Below are 20,876 nucleotides of genomic sequence, written 5' to 3' on the forward strand. Positions count from 1 at the left end.
AATATACTTCTAGTAGCATGTATCATACATGTTTTCCTCTCGCAATCTTTTAAAAATTTAAACATTGATTTCAATCACATGACTCAATGTTTAATAATTTTTAAATGATTTGTGAGAGGGAAGCGTGTATGATATATGCTACTAAAAGCATATATATATATATGAGTTATTCCCAATAAATAATGTACGGAGTAATATACCTAAATTGAATTGTAGAAGTGTCATATTTCTTTATGTCTCTTACAAATGTAATTTAATTGATCACGTATCTAATCAAAATTACTTGCTCGTGTATGTAGGATATTGTTTGTTAGGATAAGTTAGTTATTACAGTCTTTCGTATTACAGTCATTTATTGATACATTTTTCTCTAACAAATTGAATAAAAATTACGTCATTGTATTAAAATAAAGGAAAGTTGAATTCGAGTAAAATACATGAAATTAAACTAACTAAATGATTTAACATGCATGCATGCATTTACATCAAATCAAATCATATATATATATATACAGGCCAAGGCCAATAATATGCCATAATTCGATCCTGATATAGCTCTCATATCAACTAAACCAAAAAACCTAAAACCTTCTTCTTGCATAGCGTCAACTTTTAATTCGATTTGATCAACTTTATAACACTGCTAATTAATTAATAATGGACGGACAACTATGTCCAGTAGCAGTTTCATGCAATAACCGAGATTATGCCGGTAGTCTACCACCCGGATACCGCTTTTGTCCCACGGACGCAGAGATCATCCTTTACTACTTGATCCCACAGATTGAAAAAGGAACACACCCTCCGTGCCGGCTACACAAGGTCAATATTTACGACCACACTCCTGAAGAACTTGCAGCAGGTTAGTAATTAACATACAACTTATTAACATATATTGATTGATCGTACGTTTTCTTGCATGCATGCATGATGGATTGTTTAATTTCTTGCACGTGTTTTTGATAATAATTATGAATGTTAGTAGTTGATTGCAAGTTTTATATCTAATTAAACTATATATTAATTGGTGTGTCTTGATTGATAACAGCATATAAGCCATGTGATGCAAATTGGTACTTTCTGACACCAAGAATGCGAAGATATGCAAAAGGGAAACGCCCTAGTAGGACCACGAAAGGGCGCGGATATTGGCACGCGAGTCAGCGTTATGCAAAGGTTAAAGATCCGGGGGTGGTAGTGAATGGACAAGTAGTGGATGTTGGAAGGAAACTAAGTTTGACATACTTTGACAGAAACAATAACAAGACCTCATGGCTAATGCATGAGTATACCACCAATGATCCTGATCTCCCTACTGGAAGAGGCAAAGATGGCACCAAGGTACGTACGTATCACATACAATTAATTAATATGTGTATATGTGCAGTTAACTGATTGGGTGATCAAGTACTAATTATTTTTGTGTATATGTGCAGTTAACTGATTGGGTGATAGCTAAGATATACAAGAAGCCTGGGAGCAAATCCGACAATTATTGTAATAAGACTCTAGCAGTTTCAAATACCAAGCAGAATGATCAACAAGGGGAGATTAATGAAGAACAAAATCAAAATCAGCCACCTACTGCAGATGATGATGAGGATCAACCGCCTTCACCTAAACGACAAAGACTATCTCACGGCAGCAGTAGTAGTACTCAAGAACTTGAACACCCTACTCATCATCATGAAGAAGGAGCAGCAAATACTAATCACTACTTAATGTTATTGGATTCAGATCAACTATGTTTATCAGTTGAAGACATAGCTTCAATCATGGGAGAATCGAATCTTCCAACGCTGCCTATTCATCATGCTGAAGAAATTCAAGATCCATTATTAACTTCAACAAGCTCAACACATGATGAACAATTACCATCACTTGAAGCAAATAATAATAATAATAATAATAATAATAATAATAATAATAATAATAATAATAATAATAATAATAATAATAATAATAATAATAATAATAATAATAATAATAATCACTCTTACAAACACGATGATGATGATCAGTTTCCGGAATGGATGATGTTCGATGATGAAAACCAACCATGTCTATCCTTTGAAGACAAGTGTTCTATCATGAGAGAATTGAATGATGATGAGCAGCAGTCTATTCAAGATCCAGCAAGATTAACTTCAATCCCCGCAACAACAACAACAACGACAGTAGTCGTTCAAGCTGCATATCAAGGACCGCAGAACACCCACTGCCAAGAAAGCTAGGCCGGCTACTCTTGATCAAGCGTTTACAAGTAGTGACGAGGAACTTCAACATTCAGTTATTGGCGGCGACTTTTCATCAACTGATGATCATTTAACCGCACCACTTTTGTTATATTTCTACATTTGTAATTGGATATACTTTGACTTCTAGCGCATTCCTAGTAGCTAGCTATTTCTAATATATTTCTCCTAGTTTGAAAAAATAGTTGTTCGTTGATTGTATTCGATGATGTTAGTTATATCTTGTATATAAAATTTTGTTTGGTGCATGAGTTGAGATGTTAATAGATATTTCGATAGACATTAATTCTACATTCTTAATTGATTGAATCAAACTTTATATAAATTTAAAGATTTTATTTTATTTGTTATTTTACAATAATCAACCTCATATTATATTATAGGGATTAATTAGTACTTCAAAATGTAAACAACTCTATATGAATTATCATAGTATATATGGAACTTCAATTTTGCGCGTTGTGTGTAACAAACTTTCAAATGTTATACATTGTATATATCCGAGTATAAGTGACAATCACATAAGCCGCCACTTAGGCCTCTCCCTAAGGAGGCCGTCGATGGCTCTTCGATGGGTCTTTGACCACGAAGACATAAGGAGCGGCTCGCCGATTGGCTCATCCATCAACTCGTTTCCATCCATCGATGAGAGTAGACGAGAAGCGCGAGGAGGAGGAGTGGGCCAGCATGTTTGTTTTTCTTTTCTTATTTCTTTTCAGAAAGTTTTTTTTTTTTTTTCTGGGGCTGATTGATTCGATATATACATACATATATGTATATAAATATATAGAGTTTTCCAGGTAGAATGAAGGGGAAGATGGCTGGGAAAAGGCAAAAAAGATTATGCTTTTTTTAGTTTTAGTCCCTCAAAATTTGATATATTTATGAAATCAGATTGTTAGTCTAAAACTATTTAATATAGTCTTTTGATATTTGTTTATTATTACTTTTGTATGTTAAAAAAATCATATGTGTATTAATTTTTAAATAAAGTTATGTTTTATTTATTTTTGGATAAATATAAAATATGCTAAATATGTATTAATTTTTAATTTAGTGTTGTAGTGTGCGAAAGGTTTTGTGGAAATCACAAATATGCTCAAAGAGGTTTTTGGGGAAAAAAATATGCTTAATTTTTTAAGATGTACTATAAATAAAAATCCAAAATGCTTTATAATATCATAATACATGTTAAATATTTTGTGGGATTACTACCTCTAAAAAATTTGAAGTCCATATACAACAATACAAGTTTTACATAGTCTAATACAATAAAATGTATACATTTTTTGGAACATTCTCAATCATCATATATATTTTAAAATCAAGAGTAAATATTTAATGATCAAATGTGAATTGACATTTGTTTTTATTTTAGTGTTCAAGCTAGGTTGTCCAACTTGACCTTTCAAATTAGGATAATTTGGAGAAAATATTCTAGATTTCACTTCTTAATATTTTAGGGTTTTAAGTGTAAACAAATCTACCAAATTTATTACATACAATGCACAAGTTTAACACACACTATGACAATTTTTATAAAATTGTTTTCACTTTAAAATGCTAATCTCTACAATTAAATATAAGTTTGTGACCGTCCGACTTAAACTTTATTTATACCAATGGGGATGGTCTTATATCTTATAAAGGTCGTGTAATGAGTTTGCGACAAAAAGCAGTAATTTAACTAGTTACTATGAAAAGACATTCGATCATTCTCTTATCATAGAAATTTGGAGCCACCTATATTTGTAAAAAATGTTTGATATCGCTAACTAATACAAAAAGAATAGATACATGATAGTGAAGTATATTTGAATGTCAATTATAAGATCACAAGTATATTTATATTTTAATTTTTAATTATCTTTCATAATAATATCACATTATGAGTATAACTGGTTTCAAAAAATCCTAAATTAGAGGATTCTTTTAGCATGTGCCTTATGTAATAACTACGGAGTACTAGCAAACAATTCCATTAATATGTCTTAGCTAATAATGACGGTAAAGAACCTATAATTATTGTACTATAACTTGCAAAGTACAACACTTGAAACCGTATATCTTCAAAATTACAAGTTTTTATGACTTAAATGTATGAAGATCTAATATTGATAATATTGTAAGTCCTGTGTCCAGTGTTGGACACGGATCTAAAATCTCATTAATTTACACTTTTTTGTTTTTCATCAATAACTTACACTTTTTAGCCCTCAATACTTAATTTATATTTATTTTTAGCATCAACTTGAGGAGATTTTTTAAAAACGTTACAAAAATATATATTTAATTTTTTAAAGTTTCAATTGTCATTCAAATCATGAATCCTAATTGTTATCAAAGAGTATGAAAACAATCCTAATTGTTATCTAATTATCATAGGACATGTGATTGAAAGTAAACCTATTCGTGTTATAACTCCGCATCATGATCAAATACATATATTTGAATATCAAGTACAGAATCACAAATATGTTTATATTTTAATTCATAATTATCTTTAATAATAGTATCAAGTTATGAGTATAACTGGTTTCAAAAATTCTATAATAGAAAAATTATTGTAGCATGTGCCTTGTGAAATGACTACGACAAACAATTCCATCAATATGTCTCAGCTAATAATGACAATGACGAACATATGATTATTGTACTACAACTTGCAAAGTATAACACTTAGAAGTGTATACGTTCAAAATTATAAGCTTTTATGAACTAAATATATGAACATCTAACATTGATAATATCGTAAACCCCGTGTCCAGTGTTGGACACGGGTTTAAAATCTAGTAGCCTCACTATTTAAGATTATATACTATATTATATTAACGAAAATAATATCCGTACGATGGACGGTAGCCATATAGATTGTTTCATAAAGAAATTCGAATATGTCACATATATGATTCGTGAGTATGAAATAAATTGTGGTTAAGGTAAACTGATCATCGAAGTTAAATTATAATAAATAGTAATGATAAATATAATATATGTTTAGTTAAAGTTTTGGATTTACCTTAAATTTTTAAAATCACATCAAGATCGGAACTTGTAATCATAGTGGATGATGACAAATAGCCTTGTGATTTTGAATCGTAAACTCAATTTTTTTTTAAGTTTTCATGTTAATAACTTATTATTATAAGTAATATAAGCAATTGGAACTGAATAATTGAGAAAGAAAAACAAACAATTTTATTAATGTGAAAACGATCAATCAAATAAGGTTAAAATGTGTTTTCTATCTACAAAGATTTAAAGTTTAATTTTAAGTTTAATAAAGAAAATGAATCCATATATAACTAAAAAAGTTAATCTATGCTATATTATAAAGCAAATTCACTTTTCAACTTTCAACATCTATACTATATTCTAAAAAGAATAGCCTTTTTTATTTTTGGTAATGTTGAAAATATGTAATATTTTCACTTGACACTCCTTAAAATACCTTCACATTCATTACTTCCTTAACCTTAATGATTAAATTACACTATCAATCCTTTATGTTTTAAAATATGTCCATTAACCATTTACATCAATTATATACACAACTCAACATCGCTTCATCACCAACTGTCGCCGCCACGACTACCGCCGCATCGTGCGGGTACCGTGCTAGTTCAATTTCAACAATATACACATATTAATGCATGATGTACCATACTTCAATGCATACAACTTTCCCAATTCTCTCCTCCATAAATCATTTTACTCCTCTAATTCTTTCAAAATCTTTTATATCAAAAACTGTACATCGATAAATTATAAAAATTATATGGGTGCTCTTAAAATTTCATGCTCTTTCATTAGAGATGTCATTCTTTCAAAATCTTTTACATGTGTATTGAGATGTTCTTAAAATTATATGAGTGTTCTTAAAAGGCATTTGGCTATGACACTCTATGACATATAACCTCCTATGACCTATCATACTTTATGACCTATCACTCCATCATTTTACCGCCGCAACGTGCGGGTACTTGCTCTCGTTTAATAAAATACACGTGTCGATCAAGGTTAAACCACCTGTCTTTTAAGAACATCTCAATACTGTTTTAATTTATTAGTAGATAACAAAATTTAAGGTATTTTATATTTGTTTTTGCATTCTTGAACCCATTGCCCTAAGAATTAAAGTGTCTAGGCTGAATATATAGGAGAAAAAATGTTTCTAACTCCTAGCAAATTCAAATATATAAGTAAATTTATTTTATAAATTATAACTAATGTTTTGAAAATAAATTATATTTGTAACAAAATCATAGTATGAATTAGTTAAGTGAAATCAAATACGAGTACATAACATATTAAAAATTATATATATAATATAAATTTAAAAAATTAAAAATTTATGCCCCTTACAAATATATGGTAGAATTGGGTTTTGTTCCTCCTTTGCTTGAGCATATATCTTATGTTATTTAAAGTTAGATTTTGTTCACAACATTCTGCAAACTTACAGAGATCAAAGTGTATACATCGCTTATGTTAATTTTTTATACTCTTTTGAATGATGATAATGTATCAAATTTACATAAAAATAAGTTGGATATGTGTTTATAAAGAAATAAACTCTTGTGAGAAGTGAAATTTCTATTTTACAGATAAGTAAATCGCAATAAAATGTCTTATTGCGAAACATTAATATTATTTTAATATGAAATTAGTTTATCTATCTTAAAAAAGTGTCCAGTTATGTAGGGTTGTCTCACTTTCAACAGTCTTAAAGCATCCCAAAGAACAAAAGCTTTTTTGTTTAAAAAAAAAAAGGATTTTAAAAACTATTTACCTTAGAGATGATGACTTATTTGAGGTAAAGGTTGAAGATGTTAAACTCTTTGAGCAAAAGCTAAAAGCTATAAAAACTATTTCCGTTGGACTATATATGTCTTTTATAGCTTCAAGTTAGTCGATTGTTAATGTGTCAATATAAAAAGCTTTTGAAAATCTTTTACATTGCTCTTACTTATTATTTGTTCAATTAGGCCGTTTGCAGTAAATCTCTTCATTCTCCTCTCTTTGTCAAGTCACATTAACGCTACATCTGCTTTTTTCTCTCTAAAAACAACCCCTTACTAAGTGTGTTGAAACTAACCAAACCCAAATAACCCTGACGCAACTTGAATGGGTTTGGAAGAATTGAGTTAGGTTATTCGGTTTATGGGTCGTCATTTGGATCAAAACGAATAATCCAAATAAGATGTTTTTGTGTTTTACATACATTAATATAACACATCGAATTAAGTAGGTTGTAGTTGGACATAAATCTTGTTACTAAGGTTGGTGCTTATAGGAGTCCTGGAGCTGCGTCCAAGACTACAGGGACGCTCGACGCCGTGGACATGGGGAGTCCTAGGCGTGCGTCTTGAAGCAAAAGTCCTCCCGGAGAAGATCAAAGACGCTTGAATGTAGGCTCCAGGAGGTATATGCGAACAAAATAAGAAAAAAACTTAATTTCTTTTATTTGAATAACCAACGGCTAGTTTCCCATTTTTCTTAAAAACTTAATCTTTTAAACCCTACCATTTTTAAACAATCAATCAACAACAAAAAACCAGTTCTAACTTATTTTTATCTTCATCAAACCATTCCATTTTTAACAATGTCTCTACCAAGGTGGATTGAAGCAAAAAGATCTTTTGTTGTCGAGGTGTTAGATGTTGAGGCGACCAGACCCTGTGTCTTGGAGATGTGAAATGAATAGCTTAAGCGAAAACGCTTGGAATTACATTACAGAAATGTTCAACACGGACACTACTGAAGGTCCACAGAGCAAACATCAACTAGTAGATCACTTCACCAGAATTCGAAAAAAATGTAAGAAGTTTGAGGCAATCTGTAAGAGGTTGAATGCACTAGAGAAGCCTGTCTCTTATGAGTTGCTTTATGCAATGGCGCATCAGCTTTACCAGGAGAAGCATGGGAGGGGCTTCAGATTCGAGCACTACTTCAGGGAGCTTATTATGGTGGCTTTTTAATTATGAAGTGTGTTTTAGTATTTTAATTAAGTGTGTTTTAGTATTTTGAGTTATGTATTGTCTTTCAATAAAATATGCTTAGATGGTAATTTAAAAAGAACAGAAATTTATTCATAATTTAAAAACAGTACAAACTTATTAAAGTTGCAGAATCAGGTTGTTTCAAAGCAACTTAAATCTTGTCGATCTTCCCCTGCAATAAGTAAAGTATTGACACTCAAGATCAGTACAATACCCGGTTTGTATATAATCGATTTGTTCTCGACACCATTACTTCTTCGCCTTTAGTTTTTACATAACTACAACAAGTTCCTCTTTAAACAATTGGTGGTCGAGGATATCAGGCATGATACTATTTTGCACTTGATCGATAGTCACTGGTGGTTTTGGGTTACTGACATTTGATGAAAAAGTTATTTTAGATGTATAAAAGTTTGTGTTTTGATCAAATATTTGATTATGAGCCAGTATTTATAGGTAAACTACAAGACGCTCCTCCAACGTTCAAATTTTAAAATTTTTATACTTTCAGTCCCTTAAAAGTTCGAATTTAAAATATTTACACTTTCAGTCTCTCAAACGGCCAAAAGTTCAAAAACATTTACACTTCTAGTCCCTGAATGGCTAGCCTGGATGTCAGTCTATAAATACGAACCAGAACACAATTTAGTTTCATTACCATTCCAATTTTCATTCTTATACAAACTCACTCATTCTTTTTAACCAAATGGCGTCCTTATCATCAAAAAAGAATGTTCACTGACCTCATTTGACCAAACATGGGATAAAAACACAAATCATGACTGATAGCAAAGAGGACAACCTACATCAAACTGAACTCTCTAGGGTTTTGGGTTACTTACAGGAGAAAAAACGACTATGTGAGTAAGAGATACATGCAATACAAGCCCTAGGCTGCAATGTTTCATAGCATGAAGAACACTATTCTTCGTTTCTACAGGGGAGATCAATAGGTCAAGAGGGTGGTCGATGATGTTTTTAAGGCCGGTCACACGTTGGGTGACCAATGCACTTGGGCGGAATTGTATCACGACATTTGTGGGGAAGACAAAAGCACTTGGGAAGTTAAATGTCCCCAATACGACAAGTAGTGACTCGACGAAAGCGTTTACCGTAGAATAGGAAGTATATCAATAATAAATGATGAGTAATCTTATCATTTCAATGTATTTTATGTTTTTATCATGTACTGTCTTTTTTAATTATGTGTTGTCTTTTATTTTTAAGTAATGTAATGTGTTTGTTTAATAATAAAATGTGTTTTTTTTTTGTTATATTTGAATGATGTTTTTGCTATAAAAAAATTATAAAAGAATTGATTATGTGGCGAATAAGTTTCAAGAAGTTATCTTTATAAATAGGGAGAGTCTTAAGAGAAGTCCTGAGTGATGTGATGCTGATGTGACATACAAGAAGCTAGAGGACTGTTAGTGCATTTCCGGGTGACAACATCATTATAGAAGTTTATCTTGAGTCATTTGTATATATAATTATTAAACGATACATTTTTGCATATAATAAGGTCAAATATTGCTAAATCAACCGGAGAGTTGACCAAGTCTAACTCGTTTTCAGATTTTTTTTTTTTGTTTTTTGTCCATTTTGGTGTTAGTTCTATTGTATTCTTTTTTCGTTTTTACGAAGTTTCTTACTTTCTTAATTTTTTATTTTTTACAAATAATTGCATTTGATCAAAACAAGTTCACACATTGGTTAGTGCTAATTAGCATGTACGAGAGATAGTGTCCGCGTATTGCGGCGGTGAGATGGTGGGAGTGATAGGTTAAGTCATAGAGTATGATAGCCGAATGTCTTGCCCTCGGATTTAAAAGTTCGTCGTAAGTATATCGAATAACATCTCTAATAAAAGAGCATGAAATTTTAAGAATACCTACACAATTTTTATAATTTATCGATATACGGTTTTTGAGATAAATTTTTTTGAATGAATTAGAACAATAAAATGATGAAAAAAAAGTGGTTGAGATTTGAAAACAGGGAAAAAAAGTGAGTGGTTGAGATTTAAGGTTATTATAGGTATATTAGGTAAAGATGTTTAAATTAGTGAATAAAGAATAGGGGTATTTTGGGTAGTTCAAATGATATTTTCTGAAAAAAAAATGTAAAATGCTTTATAAGAATATTAGATATATATTTTCATTTATCCGTAAAAGCTCTCATTTATTTTGGTTTCATTTTCTACCAAAAATAGATATAAAAAATAGATAAAATTACAATTACGATATCTCTTGTTTGTGATGATACAAAAAGAGGTTAAAAAATGTTCAAAATGAATTCAAAAATCATATTTCATTTCAAACATATTACGATTAATTTGAGATATTTTGAATTATTAAATATTTTTTTTACGACAGTGGTGATTGGACTTAGCGGCATGCCTATTCATCGTCCGGTAGAGATTGACCACGTCACCAGCACAGTCAATCCAATGGCATGTTCTGAAGGAAATTAGCTAATGTTAGAAAAAACCCCCATGCTCCACCTCATTGGCAAAGAGGTCCCAATATGCCTTTCAAAGGTTTTGAACCTGTGACTAAGGCTGGCATAACAGGTCACACGAAACCTGTTAAGACACGAACTTGTTAAGGTCAAACACGAATACGACCTTTTAACTAATCGTGTCATTTTTTTCAAACACGACACGAAAATTAACAGGTGCACCTGTGAAGACCTGTTAAGGAACCTGTTAACATGTATATTATAGAATTTTTGACTAATATTGGAAAAAAAAAACCTTAAGGATACAAAAATTCTTACAAATTCCAACTATTATATAGCGACAATAATCCTTACATTACAAAAGTTCATAAACATCTTACCTTATAAAAATCATATATCAAATCATAATATCAATTCTTGGTATTTTATATATATGTATAATCTTAACATGTCTTAACAGGTCCGGATCTGTTAAGACACGAATCTTAACAGGTCTTAACAGGCCCGGACCTGTTAAGACACGAAACCTGTTAAGGTCAAACACGAAACCTGTTAAGAAAAGGTCGTGTCGTGTCGTGTTAACAGGTTCCGTGTCAAAATTGTCAGCCTTACCTGTGACCAACATTTGGCTGAAAGACATAAGGGACATTAAATGTCCAGTTAAACTAATCCCAATGACTGAATTATTAAATATATTTTAAACTTTTCAAACCTATTATTGTATAATCACAAACAATAAGATCAAGATCTTACTTATATTTATTTTTTGGACTAGCTCATTTGTGGAAATGTATTTGGTAGAAGTGTAAAATAAATTCAAAATTTTTACAAACAAGTGAAAAAATATATAGAGAGAAATGGAATATTAACAAGTATTAATCAATAATTCACCATTTCGTCTCAAAACTATGACAAATATACATAAATATAGAAAAAGGATTAAATTACATAAAATATATATTTATACTAACATATAATAAAGTTAAAGCTAGTACAATATTATGGAATCAACTTAATGACATTTGTCATAAAGTTAAAGTTAGTACAATATTGTGGAATCAACTTAATGACATTTGTCATTGTTTGACTGGTTATTTTTGTTTTTACTAAGAATGTTAAGTGTTAAAAAAATTATGACCAAGTTAGTAATTTTTTTTTTGTAAATATCTAAAATTGGACAAACAATTTTAAAATTGACCATCTTAATTTTCTCATTTTTCAATATTCTCAAATGAAAAATATGAGATGAAATGATGTATGTTGTCAACTTGTCATGACATATTGGCTGGCTGGACACCCACTAACTAAAAGATGACCATATATTGCCACGTTTTATAGGCTGTACTCTGTAGGCTGTAGCTAAGAGGCTCTCTAATGGAGGCCACAAATCCATCCCAGACTAGTCCTTGTCAGTGTCATATCAGTAAAAAATACTCCAAGGATTAATCCTTCAAAATGAACCTAATAGACTCATCAACCTAATATTAGTCTTGGACCCACTAATTATTTAATTCTACCAATTTATCCAAACTTTACACTTTTAACCCTCTAAAATTATAACAAACTAAAACATACACAAATAAAAAATATTTCATTAAAAATAAAAACATTACACAATCTATTAAAAAAAACACATTACAATACTTCAAATAAAGAAAACACACATTAAAATAAAAACATTAACAATACTTTATTATAAAAAACACACATTAAGCCGGGAGGCGCCATACATGCTCCGTAAGATCATGGCGAAAAGCATGATGCACAGTGCGATCTCGAAGCTCCTTGCCGGTACGTTGGTGAAGTGCAATCCTTTCCTAGAACGTACGCTCCGGTAAGACGATTGGGTCAATGTCGTCTTCTTCCTCGAGTGAGCTTATGGCGTACCCCGCGTCTTCAACCTTCATGTTATGCAATATAACACATGCGTACATTGTTCGAGTGATCCGATTCACGCTTTTTGATCTTGCTGGTTGGGTTAGTATGTGCCATGAGTTTTGAAGCCCTCCAAAGGCACGCTCGACATCCTTCCGGGCACTTTCTTGAAACTTTTTAAATTTCTTTCGCTTCTCATCTTGAGGGCATGAATACGCCTTTACAAAAGTCGACCATCCGGGATAAATGTCGTCCGCAAGATAGTAACCCTTTTTGTAGTGGGTGCCGTTAACAGTGAACGAGCTATCAGGTGCACGATCTTCAATGATTTCCCTAAATAAAGGCGACTGGTTCAGAACATTTATATCATTGTTCGAACCAGCTGTGTCGAAAAAAGCATGCCAGATCCACCTATCGTATGAAGCTACTGCTTCAAGCATGATGGTTGGATGACCGTGATCACCACGCGTAAACTGACCTTGCCATGCCTTGGGGCAGTTCTTCCAAGGCCAGTGCATGCAATCAATGCTTCCAAGCATGCCTAGAAGGCCATGAAGCTCTTCATGTCGAGCGTACAAGCGTTGTATGTCCTCCGGTGTTGGTCTACGCAAGTATTCATCCCTGTAAAGTTCAAACACACACTTACAATAATAGTCTAGATAACACCTTGATGTTTCTTCACTCATCTGTAGATACTCGTCAAGCGAGTCGGGATTGTAGCCATACGCCAATTGACGTATGACGCATACACACTTTTGGATGGTGCTGAAACCAGGCTTTCCCCTAGCATCAAGCTGCTTGTCTTGCATTTTTTTAAAATGCAAAGGCACAACACCTGGATTGCGAGATGGATATGATATTATGTCGTTGACAATGCGCATGAACATAGGTTTAGACATACGAAATCGTCGCCTAAAGCTCTTCAACGAATACTTTGGGTTTTCGTTAAAGTAAGCTGCCATTAGGCGCTCGTTAGCACCATATCGATCTCTTTCAACGACGCTACGGGGTATGTATGGTCTTGATGATTCACCTTGTTCAAGCAAATCAACACATTCGGCCATCATACCAAAAAGCTCTTCATTATCGTCTCCAGTAGGAAACAAATCGGGTCTCATGTACGTTGATAAACTTGAATGAAACTGGTTGTTCATGATGATTTATGTATACGAAAGTGTGTTTTGGTATAATATAGCTGAATATATGCAAGAGTGGTGTGAAATGGTGGTTCAGATGAAGTGTATATATAGCCATTTTGAAAAACTAGCCGTTAAGGATTAAAGTTGTAACTTTTTTGAACCTGTTTTGAACCATATAACCGTTTAGGGGCTAAAATTGCCAAAAGATGAAACTTATGTTTGTCTTCTTTCTTTGAATTTATAGCCGTTAACATTTAAAAAAAAAAAAAAATAGAGGCGAGACTAGTCCCTGGAGGAACGAACGTGCCGGACGAACGACCCGAACGAGAGGGGAACGAGTCCCACCCAACGGTGTGGACTCATCCCTGTGAGCCGAACGAGCGCGAGAACGAACCATTGGGGACTTTTTAGGGGCAAGGGCTAAGGCCCATATGTAGGTTTAGTAAAAGAGTTGTTGAAAGTGGGCTTTCCAAAATCCGACCAACTAAAAGGATTTTTTTCTTTTCAAAAATTTCAAAATTCTAGGAATTAATTTTCTTCTTAAAAAAATCGAATCAAAGTTAAAGTTAAACACACAATCAATATCCAATATCGATTTTCAAGCCCTATATTTCAATACAATTTTTTTTTTTTTTGGTTACACACAATCAATGTCGAATCAAAGTTAAACAGATGTCTTGTGATCACTAATCCCTAAAAGAAAAATAATTTAATTTTTTTATGTCAAACAATGAAATTGATTTACGTACTAGTAATTTTTTTAAGGTTACATTTCGTTTCTTAAATGGCTTTCTTAAGGGTTCTCGTTGACAAGCGTCACATAACGACACCATTGCCACGCTTCCATCGGTTTCATTGTTAGTTAAGCGACGAGTTAAAATAATGAGCTTTGCGAGTCATCCTTCTGATATGACTATTTTATTTTTGTTCTTGCTCATATCTAACTGACGAGTGATGAAAACAATGTCGGAATTTTTTTTTTCTTCTTCTTCTTGTTCGGATCTTTTCCAAATATGAAAAATGAGCACATTTGTTAGATCCAAATTCGAGATAAATAGATATGATGTTATTTCTATGAAGATATGTTTTATAGTTTAATTAATAAAAATATAAAATGATATAAAAGTGATGAGATATTTACGACGAAGTGATACCGCCACTATTAGTAACAACAGTAGTGGCTCAAGGGTAAAGCAAGTGAAACAAGGGATTTAAGCCCCAAATACTCGAAGACCTCATATTTTTCTAGTTATGCATACGATTATGTAAAAATGAGAATTAGATAACTTAAATTTTATCAACTGGGTGACAGTTGTTTTAACAGAACAAGTTTTTCAAAGCTTAAGTTATGCGAAAATATTTATATGGTTAAACATCACATAAAAGATTAAATGAAATAACAAACCTATCAATTAGGAATGGTTTATCATTTCAAACTAGTGTTTAAAATTTGTTAAAATCTTTGCACTTAATCAAATTGAAAAAATGAACTTTATTTAGAATATCAATATATAGTTTTCTTACTCGAAAAAGCCCGTTAATAAGATCTTGCTTTAGGCTTTCGATTTGATTGAGCCGCAGCTGAGTAACAACCTTACAGTACAACTAAACATATACCAGGTAGCTAAATTTATATTATATAATGTAAAAAGCTAATAAAAGTATTAACAAACCAATAGAAAGGCTTACATGTTATATCGACATGTTATATAATTCTCATGACTCATGACAACAAGGTATCTTATTCACGCTTATCTTGACCACAACATTAATTAACCAATTATCTCCAAAAGTTAAAAACCTCCTTCAAAAAGTAGTTGGCAAAATCAGCCCATAGTGTCCAAAACCATCACCTAGTTTCTAATTAATCCCATATACTAAAATTAATATACATATAATAACTACAAAACCTTGGCTATATATATAGTTTCACTCAATTTAGAAACTTTCATCACGGTCTCTTCTATTTCCAAACATTTACACAACCCATTTGTTATCTAAAAATGGAAACCATATGCGGATCACTGGGGAGTCACCTGGCTCGCCGTTTAGTCCAGATAGGCGTAAACGACGTTTTTTCGGTTCCTGGTGACTTTAATTTGACTTTACTTGATCACTTGATTTCTGAACCGGGTTTAAACCTTGTTGGGTGTTGTAATGAGCTGAATGCTGGATATGCAGCTGATGGCTACGCGCGAGCTAAAGGTGTTGGTGCGTGTGTTGTCACGTTTACGGTTGGTGGGTTAAGTGTGATCAACGCGATTGGTGGCGCGTATAGTGAGAATTTGCCTGTTATATGTATTGTTGGTGGGCCCAATTCTAATGATTATGGGACTAATAGGATTCTTCATCATACTATTGGTTTGCCGGATTTTTCTCAGGAGTTGCAGTGTTTTCAGACCGTCACTTGTGCTCAGGTGTGTGATCTTTTTCTTTTATTATATATATATAATATTGATTGATGTGTTGTTGAAATGATATAGTGACTAGATAGAAGTTTAATGATTGAATGTGAATTTGTTTATTTGTGTATGGATTTTAATAATATTAGGTAGATGGTTTTATTTAGTGATTTGTAAACCATATAATATATCAAGTTGATGTTTATTTGATTAAAATCTAATTTAAGGTGAAACTTGATCTTTCTATGCTAATTTTAAGCATTGAAATCTGTCAATGAGCTTTAGCTTTATTGGAATGGGGAAATGAAAAGATGACTTTGAGACCATAGGTCTCGAGTTCAAATCGGAACGCAGACTGGTTTTCGGGGGGATTTGGCTACCCAGTATCGTCTGTTGTTTGCCCCCTATGGTGCGTCTTTCTCCATTGGGTAAACCCGGGTATTCGGGCATTAATATTTGATTATTTGTTGGGTGTTCACAAATTCCTTTTCATTTTTTATAATTATTCATATTAGGAAGTAACTTAAAAGGATGAGATAGTGTTAAGAAATGCTGATTAGTACTCCAATATCAAATCAAATGTTGTTAGGAATATAGTTTCGTATAAAGTGGCATAGATACTCTGCACATAAAAGCGCAATGTTCTTGTTTTGTAGAGTGTAGTAGAGCATCCTTTGATGCATTCTTTTGGTAACAAAGTTTTAATTAAATATAATGAACTAGTATGATACAAGATCTTTTATAGGTTGCTTATGTATGGCATGATTTGATCTGTTGGGGCAAAAAAAAATTACATGGGTACATGTTATTGATATATTTGTGACAAACTAAACAGGCCGTGATTAACAACTTAGAAGATGCACACGAGCAGATTGACACTGCAATCTCAACCGCTTTAAAAGAAAGCAAGCCAGTTTATATCAGTATAAGTTGTAATTTGCCTGCCATTCCTCATCCTACATTTGCTAGAGAACCAGTACCGTTCTTTCTTCCACCAATGTGAGTCTTACAATCTGTCATTTATATAAGTTTCATTACAGATTCTTATTCTTTATTTTTTAGATATTTAATATTCATAATGCAGATTAAGCAATCCATTGGGACTAGAAGAAGCAGTGGATGCAACTGCAAAGTTATTAAACAAAGCAGTGAAACCGGTAATTGTAGCAGGCAGCAAACTGAGGGTTGCAAAGGCTCAAAAAGCTTTTATGGAGTTTGCAGATGCATCAGGATATCCAATAACTATAATGCCAGCAGCCAAGGGACTGGTACCTGAACACCACCCTCACTTTATTGGCACGTATTGGGGTGCGGTTAGCTCCAGCTTTGTTGGGGAGATAGTAGAATCCGCCGATGTGTATATTTTTGTGGGACCAATTTTTAATGATTATAGCTCGGTTGGTTACTCTTTGTTGATAAAGAAAGAGAAATCAATCATTGTGCAGCCTAATCGTGTCACAATTGGAGATGGTCCTTCTTTGGGTTGGGTGTTTATGGCAGATTTCTTGAGTGCATTGGCTAAGAAAATAAAGAAGAACAGCACAGCATTGGAGAACTATCAACGGATCTTTGTGCCGAGTGGTATGCCTCTGAAATATGAGAAAGATGAACCTCTTAGGGTCAATATTCTCTTCAAGCACATTCAAGTATGATTTCTTCTTATTAGTTGAAGTTCCATGATTTATTCTGTTATCTCCATTGATCACATTTATTTTTTGAGCAGGAAATGTTGAATGGAGAAACTGCAGTAATTGCTGAGACAGGTGATTCGTGGTTCAATTGTCAAAAGCTACGTCTTCCTGAAAACTGCAGGTAAGCATCAGTTATGTTTTTTATGGAACTTATAGGTAGCAAAATGATTGGGCTGGATGGGCTAAATAATAGGTGATGTTTGGTATGGGTCGTGGTTGGGTTGACATATAACAGTTTTTGTCAAATGATCTGAAATTTAGATCTTTTTGCATACGAAGTGTGTGAATTTAGCATAGTTATATAATTTAATTTACAGTCTAATCTTTTGAATGAAATGAGTTACGAGGTTAAAATATTAAAAATATAATGTGGGCATATATCAACCCATTTTGACTTGTTTCCCTTTTTTCCATGTTTTATTGTATGTAAAACACAAACTAAGTTGAGCCATTATCGAGTAATTGGGCTGAAGTTACTGCATCTATTGAAGTTAAAAATTTCTTTTTATATGACCCATGATTTTTTTTATGACTAATGCCAAATGCCATGAATATTCATGTAGTTATGAGTTCCAAATGCAATATGGATCAATTGGATGGTCTGTGGGTGCGACTCTTGGGTATGCTCAGGCAGCCAAGGAAAAACGTGTGATTGCTTGTATTGGTGACGGTAGTTTCCAGGTCAGTTGCAAGGCTTACTCTTCCCATATCAAACACACTAAATATGTTTTGTTTTAAATCACAAGTATCAGATGACCCCGACCCCCGAAAATTGCTACTTTTACAAGCCCAGTTGGGCAAATATACTATTAATGTCATAGAAAATGTATGCTGCAATTTTGATGATTGACCAAGTGACGATTCTTATAACCAGGTGACAGCACAAGATATTTCAACAATGATTCGATGTGGACAAAATACAATTATATTCCTAATCAACAATGGGGGTTATACTATAGAAGTAGAAATCCATGACGGGCCTTATAATGTGATCAAGAATTGGGACTATACGGGTCTTGTTAATGCTATCCACAATGGTGAAGGGAAATGCTGGACTTCCAAGGTTAGATGTTAATTAATGGTCAAGCTTCTTCTAAAGATTGTTTTAATAAAGCATTCAAAAACTTACAATAAAAGGGTTGTTTGTAATTGCTGGTAAATAGGTTAAAACGGAGGAGGAGCTGGTAGAAGCCATTGAAACAGCAACAGGGCCACAAAAAGATTCACTGTGCTTTATAGAAGTATTTGTGCACAAAGATGACACAAGCAAAGAGCTACTGGAATGGGGTTCACGAGTCTCTGCTGCTAATGGCCGCCCTCCAAACCCACAATAGTCGAACAAATCTAAGATCCTCAGGTTTGAAGTTGGACCACTCGGTTTTCAAGTCTATGTATGACTCTATGAGCAGTTATAAAGATCTCTGTCGTTAGTCGCTTTAATGAAGTGTAGTAATAAAATGTTGTCTTAATTTGTACATCATCATAATGTACTACGTTCTTTTTTACATTGTTAGCGTTTGTAAATTTGAGATATAAAACGTCCTTGGTATGACAATCTTTAGCTTTCGACAATATAAGTTGCCATAACTTTTTATATTGACATTATCGCTACATGTACGTTTTGAAGCATCTTGGTTTATTGCTAATGATGATGGTTTTTCGTCGTTTTACTAGAGGGCCTTGACCCATTCAACTTAGATGAAGACATTCAATTAGTTGTGCAATGTGTTTATATGACTATATGAGTATCAGTGCATCACATAGTTTTTATCTATGTATAATTTTATTTCTAAGTTTGACAGAGTCATTGGTTCACAAGATTTATTAAAAAAAAATGCCCCCTGAAAATAGACAATTCTAATTAATTTCTACAATTTTAGAATATAAAGCTGACTGCAAGTAAGAAACACACAGCCATTGTTAGAATATGAACACATAAATAACCATATAATCACGAGTAAGCGCAACGGAAAAAATCGAATCAAATATGCAATCAAATTAATTAACAAAGAATAGAATTGAGTCGTGTACCTTATGCAAAGCTCCAATAAGATAATAATAATAATGATATTATTATTGCTTAGGGTTTAAAGCAAAACCCCTCTACGATCGCACACTAGACACCCCGAATAACGTATGCTAGTACTCGATCACAAACTAAACAAACCTTTTGCTTGAACCTTAAACTTCAAAGTCGAAACCCCTCTTAGAAGAAGGAATTTCGGCAACTTCAAAGAAAGGAAGAACAAGGAGATAATTTGCTTATGTGAAAAAGTATATGAAAAACCAAGAATTAAGCCTTTATTTATAGGGCTTAATTAGGGTTAACATATCTTGGAAAATAAGCAACATAAAGGCTTTAAACAAGCCTCTAAGTGTCGTCCCCTATCATGGACTTTAGGTCCAAGTCCATTTTATGATTTTCACATTTTAATTCTCCTCTTTAATCAATTAAATATAACTAACCCTTTAATTATGTTTAATTAATTATTTTGTGACCAAACTAATCAATATATTACTTTAATATATCAATTAATATTATCAAGTTACCGTGTCATTTCGTGTGACCCCGTAGGCTTAGATTATTCTCGGACATGCGATTTATAATAAAATGATCATACTCCAACAGCCATCAGCCATGTATACGGGCTAAAAGGTAGAGTCATATTTTTTTTCTACAAATGTACCGAATAAAAGTGTTAAAATTTCTTAACAGAAACTAAAACCAGATGTAAAATCTTGCTGGCTCTGATTTGGACGTTCCCGGATTTGGAAGCCGTTGTAAGCAGGAGATAAATATGTGCAAGGTAGCCCTTCCAGCTTCTTTCTTGAAGAGTACATATTCTCTAGTCTTTCTTGGGGATTTGTATTGTATTCACCTCCTTTTTAAGGGATCTATTATAACAAAAAACTGTTATGCTATTAATAAAAATAATGAGCAGTGAGCAATATCAGATTCAACTTTTGCAGTTTTACCATGCAACACCCCAACAAGATGGAATCATAGGACACCACAAGAAGATCACAGCACGACATGAAAATTAAATAAAGA

General features: G+C 32.7%; 3 protein-coding genes across 4 annotated transcripts; 2 read left to right on the plus strand and 1 right to left on the minus strand.

Annotated features, from left to right (window-relative positions):
* Positions 1-657: 657 nt before the first annotated feature.
* LOC122597134 (NAC domain-containing protein 2-like) lies at positions 658-8,236 on the plus strand. Its single transcript, XM_043769767.1, has 5 exons — positions 658-862; positions 1,049-1,341; positions 1,437-1,723; positions 7,552-7,616; positions 7,995-8,236. The coding sequence occupies exons 1-5, from the start codon at positions 658-660 to the stop codon at positions 8,234-8,236; spliced, it is 1,092 nt and encodes a 363-aa protein (XP_043625702.1).
* A 4,298-nt stretch (positions 8,237-12,534) lies between these two features.
* Positions 12,535-13,710, minus strand: LOC122597135. Its single transcript, XM_043769768.1, has one exon. It carries the CDS (start codon positions 13,708-13,710, stop codon positions 12,535-12,537), a length of 1,176 nt encoding a protein of 391 aa, XP_043625703.1.
* A 1,827-nt stretch (positions 13,711-15,537) lies between these two features.
* LOC122595590 (pyruvate decarboxylase 1) lies at positions 15,538-19,398 on the plus strand. 2 transcript variants are annotated; one of them, XM_043767982.1, is made up of 8 exons: positions 15,542-15,819; positions 15,913-16,148; positions 16,969-17,132; positions 17,218-17,779; positions 17,857-17,945; positions 18,388-18,505; positions 18,699-18,887; positions 18,988-19,398. In XM_043767982.1, exons 1-8 carry the CDS (start codon positions 15,735-15,737, stop codon positions 19,156-19,158), a joined length of 1,614 nt encoding a protein of 537 aa, XP_043623917.1. In that variant the 5' UTR covers positions 15,542-15,734; the 3' UTR covers positions 19,159-19,398. The 2 variants fall into 2 exon arrangements, with proteins under 2 accessions (XP_043623916.1, XP_043623917.1); XM_043767981.1 differs by having other exon boundaries at positions 15,538-16,148.
* The last annotated feature ends 1,478 nt before the right edge of the window (positions 19,399-20,876 follow it).

Source organism: Erigeron canadensis, chromosome 4 (assembly GCF_010389155.1).
Source record: "Erigeron canadensis isolate Cc75 chromosome 4, C_canadensis_v1, whole genome shotgun sequence".
NCBI lineage: Eukaryota > Viridiplantae > Streptophyta > Magnoliopsida > Asterales > Asteraceae > Erigeron > Erigeron canadensis.

Excerpts from the sequence above, each read along its gene's own strand:
- LOC122597134 (XM_043769767.1), top strand. The coding sequence starts at position 658 with ATGGACGGACAACTATGTCCAGTAGCAGTTTCATGCAATAACCGAGAT. Across the intron at positions 1,724-7,551 it reads AATACTAATCACTACTTAAT|GAGTCCTGGAGCTGCGTCCA; the intron begins GTTATTGGATTC and ends TGGTGCTTATAG. Across the intron at positions 7,617-7,994 it reads GGACATGGGGAGTCCTAGGC|AAATGTTCAACACGGACACT; the intron begins GTGCGTCTTGAA and ends ATTACATTACAG.
- LOC122597135 (XM_043769768.1), bottom strand. The coding sequence starts at position 13,710 with ATGAGACCCGATTTGTTTCCTACTGGAGACGATAATGAAGAGCTTTTT.
- LOC122595590 (XM_043767981.1), top strand. The coding sequence starts at position 15,735 with ATGGAAACCATATGCGGATCACTGGGGAGTCACCTGGCTCGCCGTTTA. Across the intron at positions 17,780-17,856 it reads TTCTCTTCAAGCACATTCAA|GAAATGTTGAATGGAGAAAC; the intron begins GTATGATTTCTT and ends TTTTTTGAGCAG. Across the intron at positions 18,888-18,987 it reads GGAAATGCTGGACTTCCAAG|GTTAAAACGGAGGAGGAGCT; the intron begins GTTAGATGTTAA and ends GCTGGTAAATAG.